Below are 27,033 nucleotides of genomic sequence, written 5' to 3' on the forward strand. Positions count from 1 at the left end.
TTTCACCTATTCAAAACAGCATTTGGCTCTCTTTGACCAGCACGCCCGGATTATTTTACCTCGTTTTGTCTCTCTCTCAGGACCAAAAACCTTGTCTCTAACAGGATGCGGTCCACGTGGGACCCTTGGAAAAAAGAAAGACCCTCAATTCATTTTCTCTCTCTCGTTCTGCAGGAGGAATGCACCAAAACACAGATGAATAATTTAGATTTTTTTTTTCCCCCCAAAGAAAAGGTTTGACGCAGCAGAAGAAAGAGCTGCTAAAACATGCATGAGATACACGAGTCCACAATCAGATTGCTGATATGAAGAATTAATCTTATCTTTAAAACACATGGCAGGAACACATGAAAGCACAGCGGTAAATTGTTCTTAAGTTTTTGGCTTTCCGATAACCCTATTATGGGGATGAGATGAGATAGATCTCCTATTGTTCCAGTGACAACGTTATTACGGCCAATCAAATACAAATAGTGCCTCTTTTTAATTTGAAGACGACCAATCAACAGAGATTAAAGACACAAAAGCCCAATCCATGAATGGCAGTTAGAGTGAAGCGTTCAATGACTGTTAATGTCAGCGTGACTATTCATGATCCTGTTGCCGGCAGATCAAAGGTTTGGAAGGAACTGTGTATGTGTGTGTGTGTAATGAGAAGGAAGGAGCTCATAAGAAAATGAAGATCTTAATAATCTTTGAAAGTTGTTTTTTGTCTTGTAGACATACAGTATAGTAGAGGTCTGTACAGACATAAATATGACCCTGTGACTGGATCACTACTTTGAAGATATAAGACTAATATATAATATTCATATGAAGGTAATTCATATAGGTAATTTAGTGTGTTTAATTTCATAATAAGGAGTATTCTTACCACTGGATCCATTGATATGATCAGAGAAATTGAAGTTACTCACATAAAACATCTTCTTCCTTTCAAAAATGAGATGGAACACTCGATATTGGAAGAGATTCTAAAGGAGTCAATGCATATTTTTCAAATTTTGATATTCTTTTAAATGATGCTTTATGGCTCTCATGGTGCTGCTCAAGTTGCTGAAAAACAGTAAGACGCAACAGAACGACCAAATTAGTTAATCTTTGTGTGTATTTGGTGGTTTTCAATTAAAAGTTTTATAATATAATTAATATAATATAATATAATATAATATAATATAATATAATATAATATAATATAATATAATATAATATAATATAATATAATATAATATAATATAATATAATATAATATAATATAATATAATAATATAATATAATTAATATAATATAATATAATATAATATAATATAATATAATATAATATAATATAATATAATGCATATATAATATAATATACTTAATATAATATAAAATAATAAAATATAATAAAAAATAAAATGAATTAATACAATTAAATAAAATTAATCAAAAGACCCAAACCCAGGCCTGCTACTAGTAGTGTGGTTAACCCATTATAGATGTTCATCTAATCACAAATCTCGTACACACAAACAGTTTAAGCTGCAGCAGTGAGGATTTTTATTTCTCCTTGTCCTCCCTCTCACACATGCACACGTGCTTGAACTTCCAAGCGGCACGTAGAATAAGACAGCCAGTCGGGCATGTTCTATTTTGAGCTATTAGCAGACAGAAATTAATTTGTCACCTTCCATTAGAGGCCTGATTCTGGAGTTCTGTCTCCTCAATTATTTCCTCAACACACACACAGCAAAAGCCATTTGTCCCCACTATTTATATGGAAAATGTTTTGCTTGGATAGATGATTTTTTTCTTCTTCTACATTGTCATTGTATTCAGGTCCATATTTGCTCTTGACTGAACTCTGTGTGTGTGTGTGTGTTTGTATAAGTGTGTATGTAAGTGATTGTGTGTGCTTCCAAAGTGAAATAAGGACTATTGTGCTTTTGGATGCGGATTTGTCTGTGTAGACACTTCAAAGACAGCACGCTCTCTAAAAGAATGACAGGAAAACAGAAGAGGTAGAGAATCTGTTCATTAGGATGCTAATGAGAGAGAGAGACAGAAAACACAACTTTCTTTTTCTTTCTGGGTATTTATGGCTATTGAGGAGCATCAAAATAATCTAAATATTTCCCTTTCTATGTAAAAAGCTGTCAACAGCGGAATTTTTGCTATGAAATATCATCTTCAATGTCACGCCGATGAATAATCATAAAACGATGACAATAAATATTAAGCAGGAAAAATTCTTCACTTATGCAGCATTTTATTCCCTGAAGTCCACCAAAATAATACTAGTAACAGACATAATAACCACTTCCACTATTTATATGAATTTCTAGCTAAGCAAGACATCGTTGCATTCTAAAATGTGTGGTTCATATCACTGTATTTTCAGCTTTGCTACAAGAAATGCTATAGCTAGCATTTTCATTTTCATGTCAATTACCGTCATGATACAGCTACAGTTTGAAGATAATCTTGCTTAGCTAGCTAGTTAATGTTAGTTAAACTGTAATTTATAGCTACAGTAGCTTCCTGAATTAAGGAGATAGTAAGGATAGACTATCATATATGGAGAAAGCTAGCTGTTAGTTGTTAGCTAACCATTAATCTCAACAACGATGCAGTATTGTGTTCCCCGAGAAACTTTGCATTCTCTCGCAAAACATTTACGTCTAGCAAAACATTTGCGTTCCCCCAAAGAACATTTGCGTTCTCTCACAAAACAATTGCATAGTTTCTTGGTTTAACAAACAGTTATAGGGGGAACGCAAATGTTTTGAGAGAAAAGGTAAAGGCACTGAAATATAAATTTTTCTTCACCACATCCCTTTAGGGGCTCTCTAAACCTCCACGTAGCAGTTCACTGCCGTTCATTAGGCTAGGCTACTTTGCGGATTACTAATTAGTAATTGCTATGTAGCCTAAATGTGGGCGGTCATTTGTTAATGAGCTCATGTTTATGACATTATAATCATGAATACTCAACCCAGGCTCATTGGGAAAATGTCTGCAAATTTCTGCAAAATTATATCATGTTGCTTCTTGCAGGTTTCTCGACACTTTGTCCAGTGAGTAGCTAAAAGGGCATTCAGTTTTATTCCAAAACTGATAAATGTGAATCTGGCAACGTTGGTTACATTGGTTATTAATTGGTTATTAAATTAAATGCCCAGTGAGACTAAATTGGGAACATTTCTTAATTCTTGCAGCTTAATTTCCCTGAATGGGTAAACTGAGATGGAAGTTTGCATGGTGCTTTACACGTGTGTCCAATACTAAAGGCCGAGAAGTAATTTCAATTGGTCAGCTGTCAAACTCATCTCCATACACACGTGCACACATACATGACAAAGATGACGGAGGCCATAGGCTCAACCCTAAGGGGAATTGCACATTTCTTTCACCCACACCTCACAAACAAACGAGTGATTCTCTCTCTTCAGCTTGAAGGAAGAATTCCTCTGGGTATGAGGCTGTCAACCTGACACTCAAGTCTGGACTAGTTCATCTGCTCTCTCTCTCTGTGTGTGTGTGTGTGTGTGTGTGTGTGTGTGTGTGTGTGTGTGTGTGTGTGTGTGTGTGTGTGTGTGTGTGTGTGTGTGTGTATATATGTGTCTGGGCTGCACTAAAATAGTTCAAATCCTGCTATATTCTGCTCTATTTTTGACATCAACCACCCAAAATACATTTGAACCTTATGTGTGTGTATTTCAATATTGTGTACTTATATGTATGTGTGTGTGTGTGTGTGTGTGTGTGTGTGTCTGAAAGAGGTTAATGGCTTAGTCAGTGACTGGTCAAACCCAATAGGGGTGTTTGAGGATTGATGGACCTGTCTGGACACTGCGCGTGTGTGTGTGTGTGGAATTTTCTAGATAGAATGGCAAAGTGAGTGGCCGAGCGAGAGACATGTTCATCCATCAGCTTTCTGAACTGACAATGTTAGTGCACATACACTCATTGTGACACTACATCCTCTTCTCTTCCAGTAAAATCTTATGTAACATGGGCACACACACACAATCTCCCACTCTCCCTTATAGACACAACCTAAATGCTGCAATTATTAAAATGACTCACAAATGCCACAGGTCTTGACGCCGCAACCTAAAGCTTCAGTTAAAGCTTATGATTTAATATCAGTTTACTATCAAACTCAAAATGTAGTTAAGGGAATGACAATTCACTATTTACTCATAATTTCATGTCATTCCAAAATAAATGATTTCCTCAAATCACATAGTTCTCTAGTCTCCTTCGATCTTATAATTCAGATATGAATGAAATGATTTACTGTGCACATGCTTTGTGTGTGTCTCATCTTCTTGTGAAACACCTAAGACTTTCTCTTCAAATACACTCAAAGCAAGTGAAATAGCAGTCTCTTTTCTACTTTAAGTCTGTGTACGTGACAGGCCACTCTGTGCTGTCTAACTGATTTAGCTATTAAGGTCTGAGTCACTGTACGCATACGAAGTCACATTCGCAGTATCCCCCTCCCAGATCTCATAAATATTAATCCCCTGTGAGCTCATTAGCATGGCCACGCTGCGCTGCACTGCCATCTAGTGAGACACTTCCTCTCATGAATATTCAGAGCGAGGGGGGGCCCAACGGTCGTTAGTGGAGAAAAATCGGGAGACAATAACCCAATCAGGGATGAGGGACAGGACTTTGTGTGCGAATGTGTAATTAAGCAGAGCATTCAGACTCTTTCATGGTATTTCTGATTAGAGGCTCGCGTTTATTTGAGCAAAGTGTCTGAACTGGGTTAGATGAACAACAACTGCAAATATTTTAGTGAAACGCACAAACATAGGCAAAATATGCGGCTATTCCAGTGTGAGGGTATTAGAGATGTGACAGCATTTGTTTAAACGTATTATGCTTTTTAGATGGCGGTATTAACGGCTTATGACAGGATGTTCACGTTGTAGGTGGGACGTGGATTTCCCGCTCTATGTTTGTAAATTTACATTGTGCATGGGAGGCTTTATGAAATGTTCCACCGGCTGTTGGGGGCCGCCAGCGTTTTTGTGTGCGTACGTAATGTTAGACAGCTGTTTCTCGATCCAGAACATCTGTGAGGTATTAGGATTGTGAGTAACAGTAGGGCAGCACTCCAAGGTCTCACGCCTCATATCACTCAGCCTACACCAGGCCTCACCGTGGAGCTCGTCCAGGTGCCTCCCCCTAAAGACGGAGATGAGGTGCTGTGGTGCAGCTCGTTCAGAGGGCTGCCTAACGAACCTTTCACAAGGCCTCACCTCGGGTGGCTCATTCAGAAGACTGCAAACGCTGTTCTGTTCAATGGGAACAAACACTAGCCGGCTATTGTGAAACGAGGAACAATGGTTACGAAGAGAGAAGTAGAGGAAAATATGGCTGCAGTAATTCATGTTATTGCGTTCATAGGAGTTGTGTTTATTTGCGGCGATATTCAGTATTTACATACTCGTATGTATATATATATACACACATACATAACTTGGCAAATATTAAGATTTATAACTATTCACTGAGATTCACAAAAATATATTAAAATAATTGTATACCTGGCCTTATATTGTGTAAATCTCTCTCTCTCTCTCTCTCTCTCTCTCTCTCTCTCTCTCTCCCTCTCTCTCTCTCTCTCTCTCTCTCTCTCTCTCTCTAAATTTACACAACATATTAATGCTTTTTATTTTTATATACTTTATAATCATGATTTAAATCTATAAATTTAGATTTACACTTTCTGAATTGATAAAAACATAATCAAGATATATCAAATTTACACAATATATTGAGAATTTATAACTACTTACTTAGAATTTACAACCATATAATCAAGTTGTTTATGTATTTGCAAATGAACAAGTATATATTTGGAACCACAACTTCTTCACAAATCTAACAATTTAAAAATATCAGCTGATATATTAAATGTGTTATCATTACTCATTAGGTACAATACACAATTTTTAAATAATTGACATGCCTAGTAAGTGTACATACAGTGTCGAAAGCATTTTAATTGTTGATGTATTTTGAAATACCTTAACTATATTATGAAAAAAGTATTAACTTTATAATACAGAACCTACTCAGAATTACTCAGAAACTATATTTAATCAAATGAACATCTTAAAAAGAGTCATTCCATGGACATTCTAAATCGTAAAAGCTCCAAAAATATAGACTGAATGTTATTTGAATATCACACTGGAAAAGTTTTAGCAGCGTATTGAAGATATGCAAAGAGAAAACACAAAATGTGTTTGTGTGTGCCATCAGGTTGACGCAAAAAAAAAAAAAAAACGCTCAATAAGTTTTACTGTGTTAATGTGTTTTTGGTTTTTGTAAAAGGTCTTTTGTCCACTTGAATTTTTTGGAAATACATACATTTGCAATGTTTTGTCAGCCGAACGGTCGATACCAATGTAAACAACAGAATGACATATTGAACGAACAGTGCGTCTATCTATTTCCATTGACGTCAACTGAAATACGGCATCTAGCCTGGCCAAAGTCTATAGTCGACTCAGTACTATTTCTTTTCAGCGATCTGCTGCAATGTGATCATTTTAAATGGTTCTCAGATGAAAGGCCTAATAATCAATCTACAGAAAAAGAGAGGACAAAAGAGAAAACAGGCCCATTCAGAATTACAAAATACATCAATCCACATGAGGGACACACCTGAATACTTGTAATAAACCTTGAAGGTTCATACTTGCGATACCCAGGGACTATTTTTTTCATGTTTCTTTCTCTCCCTCTTTTTCTCTTCCTCTCTCAGAGTTGGATTATAAATAGTGTTGATTGACAGGTCTGCTTGGATGGTAATTAGAGCGGTTGCTGGGGTGAAGGGGGCGGGTCAGTCTCTGTGGTGATAATGAGGCCGGGTCCCAGACGGCCGCCATGACGGTTCGGTAACCGCTCTCTTGTGCTGCCATCCCGGCTCCCATAATTATCGGTTGTTTTCTCTATGAGAACATAATCGCCACGGAGAGATGCAATTAGCTGACAACCGATTCCGCCGTCACCCCCCTTCCTCTCAGCCCACTCCCCCCACCCCCCCGTTGTTAAGACCCCCGGTACCGGAAAAAAGGGAGTGAAAAAAGAAAAGAAATGGTTTTGATGCAGCTAGCTAAGAGGCAGTCAGTCATTCAGCATGAGGGAATCAGTGATTGCACACAGGAGCTAATTACACAGTCACACGTTCTTTTATGCCACCCTTTCTTTCACTTCCTTTTCCCTTTGTTATGCGATGGATGTTGAAAGAAAAGATAAAAAGAGAGATTAGAGTATCTCTGCATCTAAGTTGACAACTATATTTCGGATGGTAGCCTATAGGAAAGAAAAAGCACATGAGATCTCTTTAACCCTCTTGTTTGAGGCACCGAGGCTCCAAACATACTTAACTTTCAGGTTATAACTTTTTCTTATGAAGATCTGATTATAAAGAGATTTCAACTTTAATCTTTTTATTTAACATTCAGCTTTATTCAACAAATAACATGCTTCAAATATAGCCATATATACAGCATTATATCTAAATACTGTATATATTTTTAATACTTCAGTAGTATAATACATATTATAATAACTTTATATTCTTAATTCAACATTCAAATTTATTGAACAAATAACATACTTGCCTTCCATAAAAACATTTTATGTTATTTTATTTTTTTGAGGAAAACATTCCAGGATTTTTCTCCACATCATAGACTTCAATGGCAACCAAAATGTTGAAGGTTCAAATCAATGCAGTTTCAAAGGGCTTCAGAGGCTCTGCGCGATCCCAGACGAGGAATAGGGTCTTATGTAGCGAAACAATTGGTCACTTAAAAAAAAAAAAAGTATATACTTTTTAATCATCTTGCGCTGGTCTGAGGCTCACCAGTGATTACGTAATCACATCGGAAAGGTCAAACTAGACATAGGCAGAAGTACCGCCCCCGTGTTTACAAAGCGCACATGCGAAGACTAATACAAATGTCCTTTAGCAAAAAAAAACTTAAAACAACGATGTCGGGCGATTTTGAAGTTGAAGATGGAGTATTTTTTGGTAAAGGGCGTTTGTATTAGTCCTTGCATGGTCGCTTGGGGCAGTACTTCCGCCAACGTCTAGCGTGACCCTTCCAATGTGATTACGCAAGCCGTGGCAGGTCGCAGATCAGCGCAATATGAGCAATTTAGGTTAAAAAGTATATTCATTTTAAATTTTTATTGAAAATGACTGATCGTTTCGCTAGATAAGACCCTATTCCTCGTCTGGGATCGTGCAGAGCCTCTGAAGCCCTTTGAAACTGCATTGATTTGGACCTTCAACATTTTGGTTGCCATTGAAATCCTGGAATGTTTTCCTTAATTTTAATTTTCTTTTTTTTTTTCGACTGAAGAAAGAAAGACCCGAACACCTTGGATGAGATGGGGGTGAGTAAAATATCAGGAAATTTTCATTTTGAAGTGAACTAATCCTTTGAGAGAAGATTCATTTTCACAATTATCGTTGAGCAATGGGATTAAATGGAGGACAAATGGAGACTACCTCAAGTCTCCTGAGACTATTGTGCTGCATCATGGGAATTTAAGTCATTGTCTTTTTTTTCAGCACAAGTGCACCTCCTTTCTATGTAAATTAGGATTATTATAGATATCAACTTGTTCTCAAAATTCTGCACAGTAAAATTTTCCTCTGGGAGGAATTTTCCCTTTAGGCCCGAAACATACTTTACACGAATATTTCTAGTTCGATTGCATGTGTCAGAACGCTTTTCATAACCCATCGCAGGTATGCATTGCATTCTCCCATTATCATATGTATCTATTGTAAGTTTGCTCTTTCAGGTCAACCGCTGTTTGAATTCTGAGGACTGTTACCACTGCAGTAATGCAAGGATGAATTTTCCCAAGCCTTAGCATCTGCATTAGCATACTTTCATAAAGCATGTTTCTGTGCTCTTACATTCACACACAAACAAAATAACATACACCAAATAAAATTCCCCTTGTTATTCCATTTCCTGTCATTTCCTCTGCTCTGTCTCTCTAGTTCATATCCTCACGCTCCAGAGGTGTTTTGTTATTCTTCTGAATTTCAGCGTGTTCTTTTACACTTCATCTGCATATAAAGTTGCACGAAATTGCTGTAAATGCAAGCACACAGACACACACAACTTTTGGCAAACAGATGAAGGCTGAGGTAATTCTGGGTGTGGTGCACAAGAGAGAAGTTGGGGGATTCGATCAACAATATTTGTCTAATTGAACCCATATGCACACACGAAAAACACATGATGCCCATTACATCACCATGTTCCTGTTCCTGGAAAACACAAATCTTGGATGGTGAAGCATGTTTTTTTCCTTTCTTTTGGAAACCCCATTTTATGTTTTTGGAACACACAAACAGTGTCCAAAGAGTCATGAGAGGGCCGGAAATGATAAGTGGGTTTGCCAATGTAGTCGAGGTAGACGTCATATTAACTTGAAAAATATGGAAACAATGCTATGAGGGATAGAAGTACATTAACTTTTTAGTCAGCTGTTGAGTTTTGAGAAAAAAAATGTCCTTTAAATTTCGTATTTTGTCATGTCATATTCACTCATTTTACTGTAACGTCCACAGCATTTTCCCAGGGTGACATATTTTTTTTCCTTTTTGCGAGTGCCCTTGAAAACTCACAGGCTGTCTGTCAATCAGCCAGTTGCCGGCGGTAACCCGCAGTGCATCGGCGTAACGACAGAGAGGGTGGCGAACTCCGGCACCGGCTTTGAGCTTCTGTGTGCCGCCCTGAGGAAGAAAGCTCCTCTCCAGATGAGACGTGACAATTTATTCTTAACAGAATTCCCGATGAAAAATAGGTGTAACTATTTCAGGATCAGCAGTTTATCAAAAAAACTCTCAGCAGCTCTCTCTCGCTCTTTCGATGTGTCGTCTCATAGCCGTGGGGCTGGGTTTAATGGCCCTCAGTCACAGATCTTTACCAGCCTCAACTCTGCACCCTTGACTCTGAGAACACCTTATATTTCTCTCTCTCTTTCCCTGTCATCTTGCTCTCCACTCGTAATCAAAAATTCAGAGAAACTGTGTTAAAATCGGCACAGCCTGAGCTTCCTCTTTCTTCTTTCCAAAAATCCCCTCCTGATGCTGTCCTTATATTGGACGCTGGCTTCAGACATCGTACTGGAATGCTGTTTGAGCTTGTCATTAGCACTGTTCTGAAACCCTACAGCCTACATAGGCAGCTACGTTCTAAGAGGGCATGCTAACTGAAATGGAACTGCATAAATTATTGATTTAGAACAGACTACATAGGCAGCCCTATAAAAAAGAGCGCCTCGAGAAACTACACTGCCAATGAATTCCAATGGAGTTTGACGTTAGCATGTTGCTAAGCTAAAAACACAATACGTTAGTGAGCATAAATCTACAAAGCAAATGCAAATATTGGGTAAAACCGTTTCTTTATAATTAGATTAACCTCTTGTGACTGTTTGCTATTGTATACAATAAGAATAGATTTAACGTCAACAAGTTCTATGGATTCCTCCGCCATCTTGGATAAAAAGGCAGCATCCTACCTGAAACGGATCCTCATAAATGATTTGAATTCAAGCGGACTAGGTAGGCAGCAATAAAATGCAAGTTAGCATGTTGCTTAGCTAACAGCATTATACTCTAATAAGCATAAAAACTAATTCGCTGCGTCAGAAATCGAATACTTCCCTACTATATAGTATGTGAACAACAGTAAGCTAACAGTAGTATGTCTGAATGCTTAGTATTCGAAAAACAGCAGGTGAAAAGGCCCGGATGACCTACTTCTTCCAGCGAGATTTTGAAGTGCGCATTAAGGTCCTTTATTTTTTGATCAGCTGTTTGTGTAATGAGTGCTTCCACACCGAACGCGAATGTGCTGTGACGAAAAAACAATGTTTATTTTTTTCATTTCGTTTCGGTTTTTTTTACACTCGCAGGGATAGAAAAGGCTTAAACCAATCACATACAAGGAAACAAAGGTCACGAAATGTCCAGTTGATGTCATTAGCTTTTCAATCAACATTAACCTTTGTCAGGTATCGCATTTCTCATGAGATTACAGCTGTACAGGTGTACAAATCCAGATGTGTTTGCCCACTGTAGGCTGCAGACAACGATAATATAACCTTTTGAGTTCAAACTCGTTGATTTTTTTCTAACCTAATTGTGTCCGCGACTATGGAAAGTGAATGTGTTTCCATCAGTACGACTGTGGCACTTAAACGTTTACATTGTGACTCAATTGGAAACACAACTGGAAACAGCTGCTCCGGATCGATTGGTTCCTGAAGTATGTGTTTGTCCCGTCAGATGTGGTGCTACTGTCTCTGGAGGAGCTCCACAAATTGTCCCACGGATATTTGAAGAAAGTGCGGAACCGGCCGTGATAAAGTTTTAGCTCCTGTAGAAGATTAGCATGATACTTCCCTTCAGCACCCAAAACCTTTTTCTCTGTCTTTGAAATAAAATTAAAAGCTCATCTTCACTGGATGATGAAGTGTCCGTGTTTTCTCAGCTGTCAGCGTGAATGTTTTGCATGTATACGCGAACTATTCGCACATGAAATATTCGTTTTTCCGCTTCGCTTTTTCGTTACGCGTTAAGAAGGACACTTTACTATCCCATGAGGCCACGGGAGAGGATTTATGAATCGAGGTGAAGCGACACAACTGACGCTGGTAGGTCACATGATAACGACAACATGGCAGATGTAGTACGTCCGGATTACATTCATTCTACACACATTCATACTATATAGAACATACTTTTTTTAACAGTTGCAAAGTAAGTTCAAACAGTACGTGATTTCGGATGCACCGATTACGTATACAAATGTTGTTTTAATTAGCCTCATTGATACTTTTTCAGAATGGAACAACATTTCTCTGCGCTTGAATAAGAATGAGAATAATTTTTCCACTGAGCTTATTGCAGTGCATTCTGCGATTGCCTTCTCTATGAAGGATATACATTTTTTTATGTCAATCTGTTGGAGCGTATAAGTCAGAAGTAAACCTAGAAGCCTAGGCAGACAGCTCACTATTTAGTTATTATATGGTGAGGTTGTATTAAACATTATTGAGACCATACATGGAAATGGTCATGAAGGTAGAGAGCTAATGTATGAGCGTTATATTTGTTGGATAAGCAATCCAGCGATTAACTCGCGGTCTCAATTAAAAAATAGAGTGTAAGGATAGTATTTCTGCTTTGTGTGTATGAAACATCAATATAGCAGTCAGCACTCTATTGAACAGCCAGAACTTAATACAAATAATTGACTGACAGAAATAGAGACAATCTTACCTCTGTATAGTTCCAGTCAGATCACTTGCGTCCTGCCTGTGAGAAAAACAAGAGAAAATGAATTCATAAGCTCAGTGAAAGTCAAATACATAACCATTTTGGTAAGCAATGAGCAATTACAATTACACATCTGGCAGACACTTATATCCAAAGGGACATAGTTTATTGGATTGCATTCCCTGGGAGTCGAACCCATGACCTAAGGCCGATGTTACAGTTACATGCTCTAATGTTTGAGCTCTTTATAGCTATACTGATAAATAAATTTAGCTTTGATACCAATACCAATAATTAAACCTTAAACAATAATAATTCTATTAAAATGTTATTTCTAAAGACTAAATGGGTTTTTATAACCATTTATCATTATATTTAAATTCATATTTAAAAATTTACAAGAAAATAAACAATAAATACATTTTAATATTTAAGATATTTAAAATAAAATAAATACATGAATGAATAAATATTAATATTCAAAATAAATAAATAATCAATCAATAAATGAACGAACAGAAAAACAAACAAAATGTAATAAATCTTGAGTCAATATTATTTAGTCTAAAGGATTTGTCCTCAATACAACACGGTCTATATCTTTAAATTTGATCAGATATGTACAGGTACGTGAGTGCATAAGCTTTGGCATTTGCTTAGTTTACGACAATACAGCTGTAATGAGGTGTGTGTGTGTGTGTGTGTGTGTGTGCGTGTGTGATAGGACTCAAGTGTATGTGTTTATTTCTGCAGGGAGCTCTCATGCATGGCTTTAGCTGCAGGTGCATTCAACATCTGTAAGATAACATTCACTTCACTGCTGTCTACATTACACAAACACACACAGAAACACACACAGAAACACACACACACACACACACACACACACACACACACACACACACACACACACACACACACACACACACACACACACACACACACACACACACACACACACACACACACACACACACACACACACACACACACACACACACACACACACACACACACACACACACACACACACACACACACACACACACACACACACACACACACACACAGACACACACACACTACACTACACACTACACCCCCCTTTCTCTGTCTTTCTCTCACCCATCCAATATCATCCACACCCTCTCTCTCTTTCCCATCCCTCCATTCTCCTGTCATTACAGAGCGTTCGGCTATTGGGAAAACATGAGTGCTGAATGTTTGAGGCGAAGGGTGCCTGTATTAATGTCTCTCGCGCTCTCTCTCTCTCCCTCTAGGAGAAGCAGATGGACATATGGAGCGTCACAAGCCACTGAGCCCAAGAGAAGTGGAGATGAAAAAAATGGACAGAAAGAGAGAGAGTGAGAGTAAGCATGGTACATTGTGAGCACCTCTTCCAGCCTTCTCTTGACATATTTCACCAAAAACACTCAAATTAATCCCTGCTGACAATTACAAATGGCTAATATAGCACTTCATTAGCAACCGGTTCCAGTATGAATCATAATTTACACATTATGCTGACGGAGGCAAATGGTTTTGCACTGTAAACTAAAACTGAAGTATACAGATACAGTATATTCCTATTTTAATTCCCACAAAATATAAGACTTGGGTACAGTGCAATTCAAAATGTGATATGTGGCTAAATGGCATAAAACTTGTCATAAATTTCATATAACAAAAGTCATATTGAATATATATATATATATATATATATATATATATATATATATATATATATATATATATATATATATATATATATATATATATATATATATATATCATTTATAGTGGTGATTCTCATTAAATATGAATTTCTTTATTTCAGTATTTTTTACAGTATTCTTTTCTTACTCTAAAATTGCTATATTACAATGATTTTTAAAAGTAAAAACAGCATAAATTAATTAATTTTCACAATGCAGTAATGAGAATGCAATGCGTTATAATAATACATATTATTCCATATTATAAATGTCCTGAAAATGTCACGAAAATTATGTCACAATGCAAAACAACAACGACAACAACAACAACAAAACAAAACAAACAAAAATATAGTGTCTTCTTTTTGCTTTTGAATTTATGGTAAAATATTTGATTCGGCCATGTATGTGTTTGTGGCAACATGTATTCTTTTCTGTTTCTGGGAATAAATCAACTGAAATAAAAACCAGCAATCATTTTGTGCAACCTTTACAATTGCCTTTACGAGAAAAAAAAAACATCCAGTACCATTTCAAAACTGGCGTGAAAAGGCAGAATGCTGCATTCAAAGAGCAAATCAATTGCGGCCAATTCACCACGGCTAATCTTGGCCCTCATTCAACATGGCACCCGAGCTCAGGTAATCAAAATGAGCTCCCCGCTCTTGTTAGCACCAAACAGCCCACTCCAAATTGTTTTTCTTTTCTTTTTTATGCTTTTTTTCTTCGTATCCCTCCGTTCCCCAACCGCTGAGCTTTTGCTGTATGTGTATGAAGAAAGAGACCGGTGCTTCCCACCGCATGTTAATAAATTGGTCCCCTGTGGACAACCGGGAGGAGGTGTGCGGCCATGATTCTGAAAGCTTCCGGTGAAACGGGTGCTGTTTGATAACAGCTGCCATCAGCGCTGTCGAATAACAGGATGGCAGCTATACACTTATTAATGGTGAATTATTCCTTTATTCTGGCCCAAATGAGAGGGATGCAGAGGGATAGCATATGCCAGCACTGGTGATCAGAGCAAAGGTGGGCTGGAGGTTACTTTCCATTTCAAAGAGCCACACAGCAAGAGGTCTGTCCACGGTTTCTGCCGTATAAAACGGCAGAAACCGTTTTTTCTGTCTTCTTTCTCCCCCTTCAAAACGTAAACGGTGGTGAGAAATTGGGGTTAAAAAAAGACAGAATATACGTGTATATATATATACACACACACACCATCCAGAGTAACACATTCCTCTCACATGATCAGCCTTGGTGCTCTAGTGGGTGACGCGGGTTTGAGTCCAGCCTGCAACTTTTTCCTGTTACTCTGACCCAAAATGGCCCCCCAAAAAATTCAGTTCTGTAAACCGTAATGCTCAAAATAATGAATTCATTTGAGTAGGGTAAACTGAAAGGGGGGAGGGGGGGTCTAATGCTATTTCATGCATTCTGACTTATTTACACTGTTAAAGAGTTGTATATTTCAAAGAATTTGTTGGACATATGACAGAGTATTTCTGTGTCAAATACACTCCTTCAGGATTTGAACAAGTTTCGGAAAGTTTTCTTCAAGTATGGCCCGGTATGACATCATAAAGGGCGGAATTCCTTGTATGGGCCCTTCTCCTGGATGAGTGTGTGCCACATCAACGAGAGCAAGAGCACGTCCATCGACGAGCTTCATTCTGGTTACGGGAGCCGTCTGTAGCTCTGTCATTTTGTTTTTAGACCATGAAATCAACAATGTCACTAAAGAAGTGTGTTTCTGGTCGTGAGGGAAAGATAACCTTGTTTAGCTTCCCAAATAACCCAGCGTTAAGGAAACAGTGGATGCAGATTGTTTTTCTGGAGCAAGTGTTTGTTTGTTCCCAGTCATGAGTCGAAACCGTAGGCGGTGAATGAAATTGCATCAAATGTCTGTGTTTTGTTGGCAATCGGCGCATAAGTGCATATAATGTAAACAACACGAACGTATAGTGAATCGAAAGTTATCCAGGGATAATGTCATGATGTATTTTGTGTGTGTGCGCACTCATGCCTCTTTAGCTCCATCTACTGCACGCCTCCACAAGCTCGGCTCTTTTCGGAAAGAATCGGTACAGCGTATCTGTCTTTTATAAATGTGATAAAACTAAAGACTCTTCAGAGATATGGAGGATGCAATACTACTCTATAGGTAGGTACTCAAGATTAATATGAGATTGGCAGAAACTGTGTTATGTACCCTTTAAATTAAAGTAGTTCAGTCAAATTATTGAGTATTTAGAATTTTAGTATTCTTTTTATTTATTTTGAGTTCATAAAACTGACACATTTTAAGTACCTATGAACCTATGAACTTGTTTAATTTAATTTAGACAAACTTAAATTTAACTGAAACTGGGCTGGGATTTCTATTTTCAAGCATGCTTTGCCACGGCACTTGTAAGAGAGAGTAAATGGTAAAATTAAGTGTTAGACCTATATAAAGTTTTTTTGTGCAAGATTAAGGTTAAGTGTGAGATTTAGTAGCATTTAATGTTTTGCTCTGCTAATTTAGAAACGTTTCTGTTATGCAGTGTTTTGGGGGGGTTATCATCATGGTGACGAGTGGAGCATGAGCTTAGTTTAAGGAACAGATATATGTTAAATGTTCTATATTGCTATTTTCATTCAGCAATTATGCTAATGCTATCAAATAATTGTGTTACCAATTAGCAAGTTAGTATTAGTTAAACCTAGCAAGTTTCCACTACAAAATATATTTAAATTGAGATTACATGATAATTTTAAGTTAAATGTATGATTTAGCTTACTCAAATATTTCAAGTTGAGTTTTCAATTTATGAGTAGCCTACAAAATACAAATCTGCCAGTTATGCTTTCTAAAACTTAGAATTTTTTTACTTTTTAAAAAAGTACTTTTTTTTTAGCTTTGCCAACGTATTTGGGTTTGCAGTGAAGTGGTAATATAGTATTGTGCACACACATATTTTGCTAGTCTCAACAGCTGGCGGTCTAACAAATGTTTGTTAGCATGTTACTAAGTTTACAGTGCTAAACTCGGTAACACTTTATTTTGATAGTCCACTTTAGACATTCTACTAACTATAAGTAACTTTGCAACTACATGTCAACTAACTGTCATTAGAGTATTTGTAGACTGTCTGCTAAATATTTACTAAAACTTTATTTTGTTGGTCCCCCAACAGACATTCTACTGACTATAAGTAACTTGGCAACTACAATTCAACTTATTCTACTAACCCGAACCCTAACACCTAACCTTAACCTACCAGTCTACTGACAGTCAACTAATACTCTAATGACAGTTAGTTGACATGTAGTTGCAAAGTTACTTATAGTCAGTAGAATGTTTAAAGTGGACTATCGAAATAAAGTGTAACCCTAAACGCTAATAATCATTAAAACACAACATACAATTACTGAGTTTAAATTAATTAGTTTTATGGACATTTTTCTCTATTGAATGAACTATAACATACATTTGGCACTGAGTTTGTCATAAAAGACATGCAATACTGCCTTTAGATGTAGTATCTTATAAAGCAACGTAATGTGGCTGCTTTTGGAACAGCTTTTAGGACGAAACGTTGCCTTAAAATGTTGTCTAGTTAGGTAGTTCACTAGGTTTTGTATTTTAACTTCTAAATAGAAACAAAACTATACACATACAAGTTGTGTTGTAGTGTGCAGCAGAAACGACGAGGTCCAAGAACTTCTACTTAAAATAAATCAATAAATAAACCTTACAATTTGGTAGCTAAATTGTGAAGCACGTGTCTGAAAACACTTTGCTCCTTTAATATGCCGCTATATTCCAACAGAAAATTACCTTATTAAAAAAATGGAGGGTGGTAGATGGAAATGAAACATCTCCCCTCCTTCCCTGTCTCTATCTATCATTCTTTCTTTCTAACTGTGCCTGTTTCCATCTCCTCTCATCTGTAATCATTATCTCTTTTTCTCCAACAGCCCACCATCTGTGTGCCGGCGTCTCTTTTACTCATTCCGCGCTTTACTTCTCCGTCTATCTATCTGTCTCTCACACAAACACACTCACATCCTCTCTCTTATCAAAGCCCTTGTGCAACTGAGTGTATTTTGCAGTATGCGTTTTGCTTGCTTGAGAAATTCATCATGTTTTTTAGTGATAATGCACTTGCTTAGACAGGTGGAGTGTTTTAAAGTACTCCAGACTAGACAGCAGTTACTCGGTCCTTGCTGAAATAGGAGGGGTTTTAAATTATTAATTAATTTATTTTCATTTATTTATATATCACTCATCAATGTATAGCTGTGTGACAGGACACAGTCATAGCCTATGAGAATATGGATGTTTAATATACAATTGTGTGAAGAATTTTGGACCAATGAGATTTGCCAGTGGGCGGGCTACCCAACATGATGCAAGGAAAATAGAAACCAATAAACCACCGAAACACAGATTTGTCATGATTGAGAAAAAGAGAGTTTTTATAGCTTGTTGCTGCATACTGTTAGTGCTGTTTAGGAGCTGCTACACCTAATTGCGCCTAATATTTGCGCCTAATATTTGTGCCTAATTGCAAATTAGGCGCAAATATTGCTTTCCTTTATAGCCACAATATGTAATTTTTCACTGCTAGAGGTCGCTTATTCAAAACAAATGCGTAGCTTGATGACACCTTGATTTCGCAGAGCTTTTATTATGCCGCAGAAAGCCGCTTCTTCCGTTCATGCATACGCAGCGCTGTTTTATAATATTAGATACATTTGAGTGTATTGAAAGTTATGTTATAATGGTACTCTGTGCGTTCGCTCGGGGGGTTACTATGAGCCGCATACTGCAGTAATCTCGATATTGGGCATTGGGAAATCGAGGGTAGTGTGGGTATGTTATCAGTGATAGGCGACGCATGGACACAGCCCGTGTCCTGGTTACAATTGCTAATTTCTCTGGATTTAAACATTCTTGGAAACATTTGGCATAATGTAAGTACACAAGTCAACAAAATATATAACATTGTTTTAGTGGTTTTTGGATATTTTAATATTGTGCCTTTAATGTACCGTAAGTGGTATTTTGGTTCCTTTCTTTTTTTACCAGCCATGATCGGACACATTGCACATGGACACATGCAGATTGCTTACAGTGGTGTTTTATTTGAGAACGAATCAGCATTTTTGTACAAATCTGTAACATGAAAAAATCTCTCAAACCACTTCCATGGACTGACATTTTTTTATTCACTGAAGTCTGCAAATACCATTTAAGAGCAGAGTGTGAAGGAGCATTTAATTGACCTACTGAACGGATTTTCTATAATGTTTTAATATAATGTGTTGAATGAACTGAACAAACTGTGGACATCTTCGTTTGTGAACAAAATGAATGACCAAGTTAGTTAGTGGACGAAATGAATGAACTGGGACTTGAATGAACTACAAGGCATCTTGTATTGGAACAAACTGACTGAACCAGGACATCTTGTTTGTGAACTTACAGACTGCTTAAACACTCTTCTGGAGTCTTTTAAGTGTATGTCTTGTGGTCAGTTGAGCCTTTTGCTATGTCTATTCGATTTGAGTTAGGTAGACCGAAGCTGATACTCTTTCTGGGTGACTGGCGCTCAAGAGAGACTTGTTTAACCACTTGTGGGGAAGGAAGTCACTGACCCATGACACCCTCATCTCTTCTGACAGGATTTAAACTCTGTCAAAGTTCTCCCAATATTTCACACTCAAAACAAAAGGAGATGTTGCATGCAACCAGTCAAACCCCTTCTACCCCGATTTCTATCACTGCGGCTTCTGACATTAGCGTCTCTTTGTTCGAGCCAGCATGGAACCCCCAGGCTTTTTCCAGCCCGGAAATGCTCGTCTTTCCTGGAAATCTTTGGAATGGATGTGTAAAATGGGAATTTACACACATTTCTGATATAATAACCGTGAAACGAACAAAAGAAAGCTAAAGTAATCAGCCGCTATGAAGGTTTTGGTATAATATGACGACTGTTACGTTGTTCTGATTATGAAGACATTTCAGACAGCACCTTCGATCACTGCCAAGTGACTAAACCCCTTTCCCTTTTCTCTGCCTCATTTTATTTGTTTGTCTGAGAGTGTGCAAGAAAAAGAGAGAAGGGGGGGCAGACAACAAACTTGTCTAGGAAGTTCAACGCCAGGCTTCATTTGACAAGAATTGCTCAAAGGGTGAATTTACTGTTCTAAGCCTAGACCCTATCAATCTAACACACATCGGAGTTATACAGCGGGTTACATAACCTTAAGCAACAGATTAGACAACACCATTCATCAATCAACCGCACCCTCCCTTTCTCATAAGCTCCATTACCCACAAGCCCTCACAGATCTCAGTTTATGAGGCATTATGAGCCATTAAAGTCTGTTGCAAAAATCCATAAACATAAACGCAGTATGTGTACCACTTATACATGAAGACGTACACATTATAAAGACTGTAAGAGAAAGAACACACACAGACAGTCGTGTTAGCTGGTTTATGAGACTGGCATACATAAAGTCAAACTGTCCCAGGACACATGGCTAATGAGAAACTGGCTACAATTTCAACTCATCCCTCCAGAGAGAGAGAGAGAGACAGAGAACAAACCCACACACCAACCTAATTATGATTATGACATTTAAATTAAAGGTGCTTGCCCATGCAAAAGTCTCAGTCACAATGCTAGGGTATTGTAGGTGGTTGCCAGGGTGTTTTAAGGTGGTTGCTTGGGCACTCTTTTTTATTGTGCATTACTATGCAGCTGCAAGAGTGTTTCTAAGTGGTTGCTAGAGTGTTCTGACATTGTGTCTACCCGCGTCAAAGTGAGCATTCCAAATTAATTTGGTCCTGTTGGAGGAAGAAGCGCAACCACGTGAAGTTCATCAGAAATCGAACGGAGAATCAGTTTACTGTGAGAGTGTGGTTGTTTGTGTGATTCTAGGTCAGGGGAGCCCAATCCTGCTCCTGGAGATCTACTTTCCTGCAGAGAGCAGTTTTAACCCTGTCCAACACACCTGTATGTAACCATCAAGTGTTCCTGAGGAACTTATTCGGCTAGTTCAAATGTGTTAGGGTTGGAGCTGAACTTTGCAGGATGGTAGTGCACTGGGAACAGGATTGGGCACCACTGTTCTAGGTGGTTCCTTGGGTGTTAGGACGTTTCCCAGGTACTTTGGATGGCAGCTAGGTAGTTGTTTATGTCAAAAGAGTCTCCCCAAGGAATTTTCGTCTATTTCAACAGGTGAAAAACCGTAAATGGGACTGCTTTGTAAAATAATATCACACCTCTCCTCGAAGTTCTGCTGTGAATTACGGGTTAAGATTTTATTCAAGCAGTGTGAGAAGCAGTATACACAGGACGTGTTCTTGCATTCAAAACAGCTAGACACAACACAAAGCAATAGAGAAGAATGCAGGGGTCTCGAGATGAAAGATGACAGGGCATCTTAAATACACAGTAGTCATGGCGCAAGAAACTGGAAACACAGCGAGGCACGTCGCAACTTTCTCAGACGTCCATCTAGCGCATGTTTACCCAGATCAACAATTAAAATATAGCACACATGGACCACAAGAACCCATCCTGTGTGTAAGGCCCCTAACAGCGCATTGGATGCCATTCAGTGCAGGACAGTGTGTGTGTCTGAGTTAGTTGCTTGGTAGACAGATGTGCCCCAGCAGCTGTTCTAGTTGCTCTGGCTCACTCACACACACACAAGGCAGTGTATCACCTGATGGCAGAAGGCTGGTACACTGCCAAACACTGATCCTGCCAAAAAGTGTCGCTGCCAAATAATGACCCGGCAGAATAACATACCAATTCTTATGCTGCAGCGGAAAAACACGCAAAACAAATGTACGTAGCCACCATATGTGATACATTTTGTTTTGACCTCTTTGTTCTGACTATCAATGACAGTGAGTTGAACAGCCTCGAGCGTCTGCCCTAGATGAAGTGTATGTGAGTAGTTATAAGGAAGCTAAGCCTTTGGGGAGCTGCTGTTAGCATCACACAGTTTTAGCACTACATTAACTGTCCTAGTTCTTCTCTAATGTATGCACTACCCTCCGACAGAGCAACGCTAACATTCAATACCCACTTGCTAAATTTTATTGCTCAGAGCTCGTTCTTTCATAGCTCAGGAGATTTCATGAGCCCTCAGTTATGTTTAAATTACGTATAAACTTAGTATCTCATAAAAATCCTTAGGAGCAGTGTTGTTAAAGTTAGCTAAAACTATTACAATTTGTTTTCGTTATTTGAAATAAAGCTGACGTCCTGCTAATTCAAAACTTTGTACATTTAGTATTGCAGTTAGCATACAATTTGCACAATTTAGTTCATTTACCTATACTTTTTGGATGAATGCTACCATTGAAGCTTATTTGCTGTTCCCCAAATTAAAATTTCTGTTTGTATTTACATATATTAGTGCATTGTCTACCAATTATTTAAAAAAACAAGGCCAAACAAAATACAGCAAGTTCATTTGTGGGCCGGAATCAAGGATTTAACATCTTGTCATGGGCTGTATGTGGCTCCTATGTTACAGGCCCAAAGTGTGACCCTTGTTCTAATCTAGAAGACCAATAATATCTCTCAATAATATATATTAGTAGCCAAGGTCTCCATTTGTTCTCATTGCTGTCTAGGAGAAACAAAGGAGATATTAAAGAGATCTAATTTGTGATTTTGTCTTTCCTATAGGTGTGTGCGTGAGAGTAGAGAAAGATTCATCCATAAAGCACTTGAGCAATAAGGGCCTGTTGAAATGGAACAGCTGTGCGGTGTAACAGGAGAGCTGTGGAACGAAAGGAGAGGAGGTCCACAGACATGCCAAGATTTCATTAACTGTCACAGCGGTCTGTATTCAGTCATGCTGGCGTTGTAATGCCCTGCTTCAGTCTTCACCTCTAAATGCAACAAGTTCAACAAACTACTCTCACACCTTATTAACATGACACATGGGTGACTGGATGCATTTAGTGGCTCAGACTTTATAAATTGTGTGGTCTGACAGAGTTGATTTTCTACCTAATAATCATTATCAACCAATATGTTGTCACCAAAACAAATCAAGTATGTCCTTGAATATCCTTTTTAACTACCCCCCCCCCCCCAACCTACCCCATTGGCAGAATTTTCCAGCGTTCCATGTTTTCACTGTTATATGGCAGGGGGTGCTATTTCACATCATCTGAACGAGTAGAGAATCTCCATATCAAAACACAGGAAAAAAGAAGCGGGGGTTTGGGTTGTGGTTTTCTCTGCGTTTTGTTCAATTGTAGATTTATTTTTTTTTTAAATGAAACTTAAACACATTCAAGTGAGGCACTGTTCTTTCTTTTGCATGTTCAGATATTCATACAATAAAATATTCTGGGGGCCATGAAAGTTTTGTGAAAATTATTAAAAACACTGGCGGTGGCTGGCAACATAAAAAAAGAAAAAAGAAACGTTGCTGTGGAAAGAGTATTTGCAATATATTTTAATAATAACTGTTTTATTATGGGAGCGAAGACTGGCCCGTGTGGTCCGATCAAACAGACGAGCTACTGTAGCTCACATTGCTCAAGAAGTCAATGCTGGTTCTGATAGAAAGGTGTCAGAATACACAGTGCATCACAGTTTGTTGTGTATGGGGCTGCATAGCCGCAGACCAGTCAGAGTGCCCATGCTGACCCCTGCCCACTGCCGAAAGCACCAACAGTGGGCACGTGAGCATCAGAACTGGACATAGTAGCAATTAAAGAAATTGGCCTGGTCTGATGAATCACATTTTCTTTTACATCACGTGGATGGCCAGGTGCGTGTGCGTCGCTTACCTGGGGAACACATGGCACCAGGATGCACTATGGGAATGAGGCAAGCTGGTGGAGGCAGTGTGATGCTTTAGGCAATGTTCTGCTTGGAAACCTTGGTTCCTGTCATCCATGTGGATGTTACTTTGACACATACCACCTACCTAAGCACTGTTGCAGACCATGTACACCCTTTCATGGAAACAATATTCCCTGGTGGCTGTGGCCTCTTGCAGCAGGATAATGTGCCCTGCCACAAAGCAAAAATGGTTCAGGAATGGCTAGAGGAGCACAACAACGAGTTCCCCAGATCTCAATCCAATCGAGTCCAATCCATGGAGGCCCCACCTCGCAACTTACAGGACTTAAAGGGCCTGCTGCTAACATCTTGGTGTCAGATACCACAGCACACCTTCAGGGGTCTAGTGGAGTCCATGCCTTGATGGGCCAGGGCTGTTTTGGCAGCAAAAGGGGGACAAACACAATGTTAGGAGGGTGGTCATAATGTTATGCCTGATCGGTGTATATGTAAATGCTATACTATTTCATTCAAATGAAAAAAAAACCCCGAAGTATTATCATCCCTATACCATTTCTATAAGGTATTATCGTCCCTAACACACATTCGCAATTACACACTAGCACAGGTGCAAACATACTCAACCGGTCTTGACTGATGTGTCATGTAATTGAAGAAAATAACTTGGTGGTTATAATTACCAACAAGCAAGGCTATTTGGCTCCTGCTTCACCAGAGTCAAACCGCTGCACTTCTCCTCTTTCTACATAATTCAGTCTACTTTGCACTCATTTCCTCAAGTTAACACTCATTTCTAACCCTCTTTTCCCCCTATTACCCCGAAACACTGTAGAGCGTGGACGGAAATGTTGTAATCAGGGTGTATTCAGGTCATTACTCATAAACACTTTTTTCTATGCTCTCATCATCTTGACTCTATTCTATAGTGTATTTATCAGAAATGAGAGTAAAAAAAAAAAAAAAAAACACTGGCAATGCAGTCTTCAAAAGGTCTCGTTCATGGGGTGACACATGGCTGCCGTGGTAACGGTTTTGTCATCTCCGAATAAATAAGCGTGATCCTGAATACCAGAGGTGTCCCATTGGGGTGAAATGTCAGCGTTAATCCCATTTAATAAACTCGTGCCACATGTTAATCTCACATTACCACTTAATCTGGCCCTCATATTGATGGCGTAATCCCAGCCCACTCCGCCAGGGACCGGGGCGATGAGCCGCGCACTCGTTCTGCAAGGCGTCATTATGGCAAGAATGGAAGATAACGGGCTTGTAAAGAGATGTCAATGAGGTTGGCGGCAAATTGATATGATCATAACCGTTCAAGATCCGGGTCGGCACGCCATCAATCATGATGATGAAAAGCCGGCTAACGCCACAGACGGGCAAGTATATTATCAGCATGTGCTGAAGGACTGCTCTATCACACACACTCATCACAAACTGATTCAAGCGCACACACACACAGTAGCTCTATTCCAAAACTTAGTGAGCTTTCTACCAAGATAGGATTTTAAGGCATCATAGGCGCACTCCAGACGCAAAAGTTTGTCACAGGCCTGTAAAATAGCTTTCTTGCTTCTGTTTAACAATTCAGTATGCAAATAGACATCCGAATGAAGTTTAATGAGAATTCGGAATGCTAGTTTAAAATGGGAGATGTTTAAACTTTTATTCAAATGTCTTAAAGGCCCACTGGAGTGCCTTGAAACTCGCAGCATTATTCAATGTGTTGACGTAATTTACACTGAAACAGGAAGACAGGGCGGGACATATCGAACAGCTCCTCCCCTTTTTTAAAATATCCAATAGTGTTTATCACAGCTCGGCCAAAGCCGCTGAGCTCGGTAAAGCCGCAGTTTCCTCCTGATCTCTAACCGTTTCTCTTCCTAATCTCCTCAATATCGTTTCCAAATATAGCATTCTGTGTATTCAAATTCAATTCAAATGCGTCCGATATGTTTTCTGGTATGCGCCGAGTCATGCATATGATCCGCTCAGTCTGCTCAGGTCCAGAGACACGAGAGCACAGTGTGTGCGCTGCCGCGGTTCACATGACACTAATGTGAAACCAGACTTAATTTGCCCCAATGGAAAGCATATTTACACTGTCTGAATCGTTCCCCATCCCCTATATAGTGCACTGTCATTCACCACGTGGAAAATAGTAAATGTGTGAACAAGTGACCAATTTTAGCCTCAGCTGTAGCCTCTATTTATATTGTAGAGGGTGGGACGCTTTAGATTCTAGAGAGCATTTGACTGGACAAAAAATCTGATGAGAAGTGCAGAGTGATGTCATCAAAATCGTTGATCCATATTGGTGGAAGTGAGAGACTGTATGTTTTTAATGCTTATTTCTTCTTATGATTTTTTTCATTGTTTTAGAGCACACTAGCTTATAGATAAGGCTAACATATTCATGCAAAAAGCCAAAAAACTACAATTTTGATTTCATGGCGACATTAAAGGGGTGGTTCCGTTTTTTTTTTCTAGGCTTGGTTGTGTTTATGGGGCGCAGTATAACATGTCTTAATACTTCTTTTTTTTTAAAACGCCATGTTTTTCATATATTTGACCTTTATCCCACACCGCTGTCTCCACAGTCTTTTGAACAGTTCGTTTGCTTCCTGCTTCTGTGAAGCCCATCCCTCCGAAAAACGCAATGGTCTTAGATTGGTTAGATGGCCAAATGTAGTTTGTAGTTCTGCAACAGCTCTCTCTCTTTCGTGATGACAGCGACGTGGCCTCGCCCACTTTGATGCGTGTCCGCGGGGGCAGTGTTTATGGTAATAGCAAGGGTTTATGATTTCACCAACCTGGGAAGAAGCTTGTTGTAGTCCAAACCGGCCGTTTTTGTAGGCAATAAACTGCCATAACTTTAAAAGACAATATCTCTGTTAGCATTGACTGTTTATGCTCAAGCAGCAACATTACACACTAACTAAAGTTAAAAAAGTGAAATTGCATGCAACCACCCCTTTAAGTATTAATACAAAAATAAACAGCACACTTTAGCTATCTTGTAAGTGCTGTAAAAAATAGTTATTAGTGTGTGCTTGTTATTACAAAGAATTGTTCCACAATCTGTCACCTAGTGTATGAGGTTCCATTTAGATTAGCATGCACTCTAAAAAATGCTGGGTTGTTTTAACCCAATTTT

At 38.6% G+C, this 27,033-nt stretch overlaps 1 protein-coding gene across 14 annotated transcripts in view; it reads right to left on the reverse strand.

Moving 5' to 3' along the window:
* celf2 (cugbp, Elav-like family member 2) overlaps positions 1-27,033 on the reverse strand; it is a 164,684-nt gene that overhangs the window by 103,961 nt on the left and 33,690 nt on the right. For all 14 annotated transcript variants that reach the window (XM_079817619.1, XM_079817612.1, XM_079817611.1 and 11 more), the window contains exon 2: positions 12,329-12,364. In XM_079817619.1, the coding sequence (XP_079673745.1) occupies positions 12,329-12,364 (36 nt within the window). The remainder of the gene's footprint in view (positions 1-12,328; positions 12,365-27,033) is intronic.

This window comes from Gobio gobio (genome assembly GCF_949357685.1).
Source record: "Gobio gobio genome assembly, chromosome: 5".
Lineage (NCBI taxonomy): Eukaryota > Metazoa > Chordata > Actinopteri > Cypriniformes > Gobionidae > Gobio > Gobio gobio.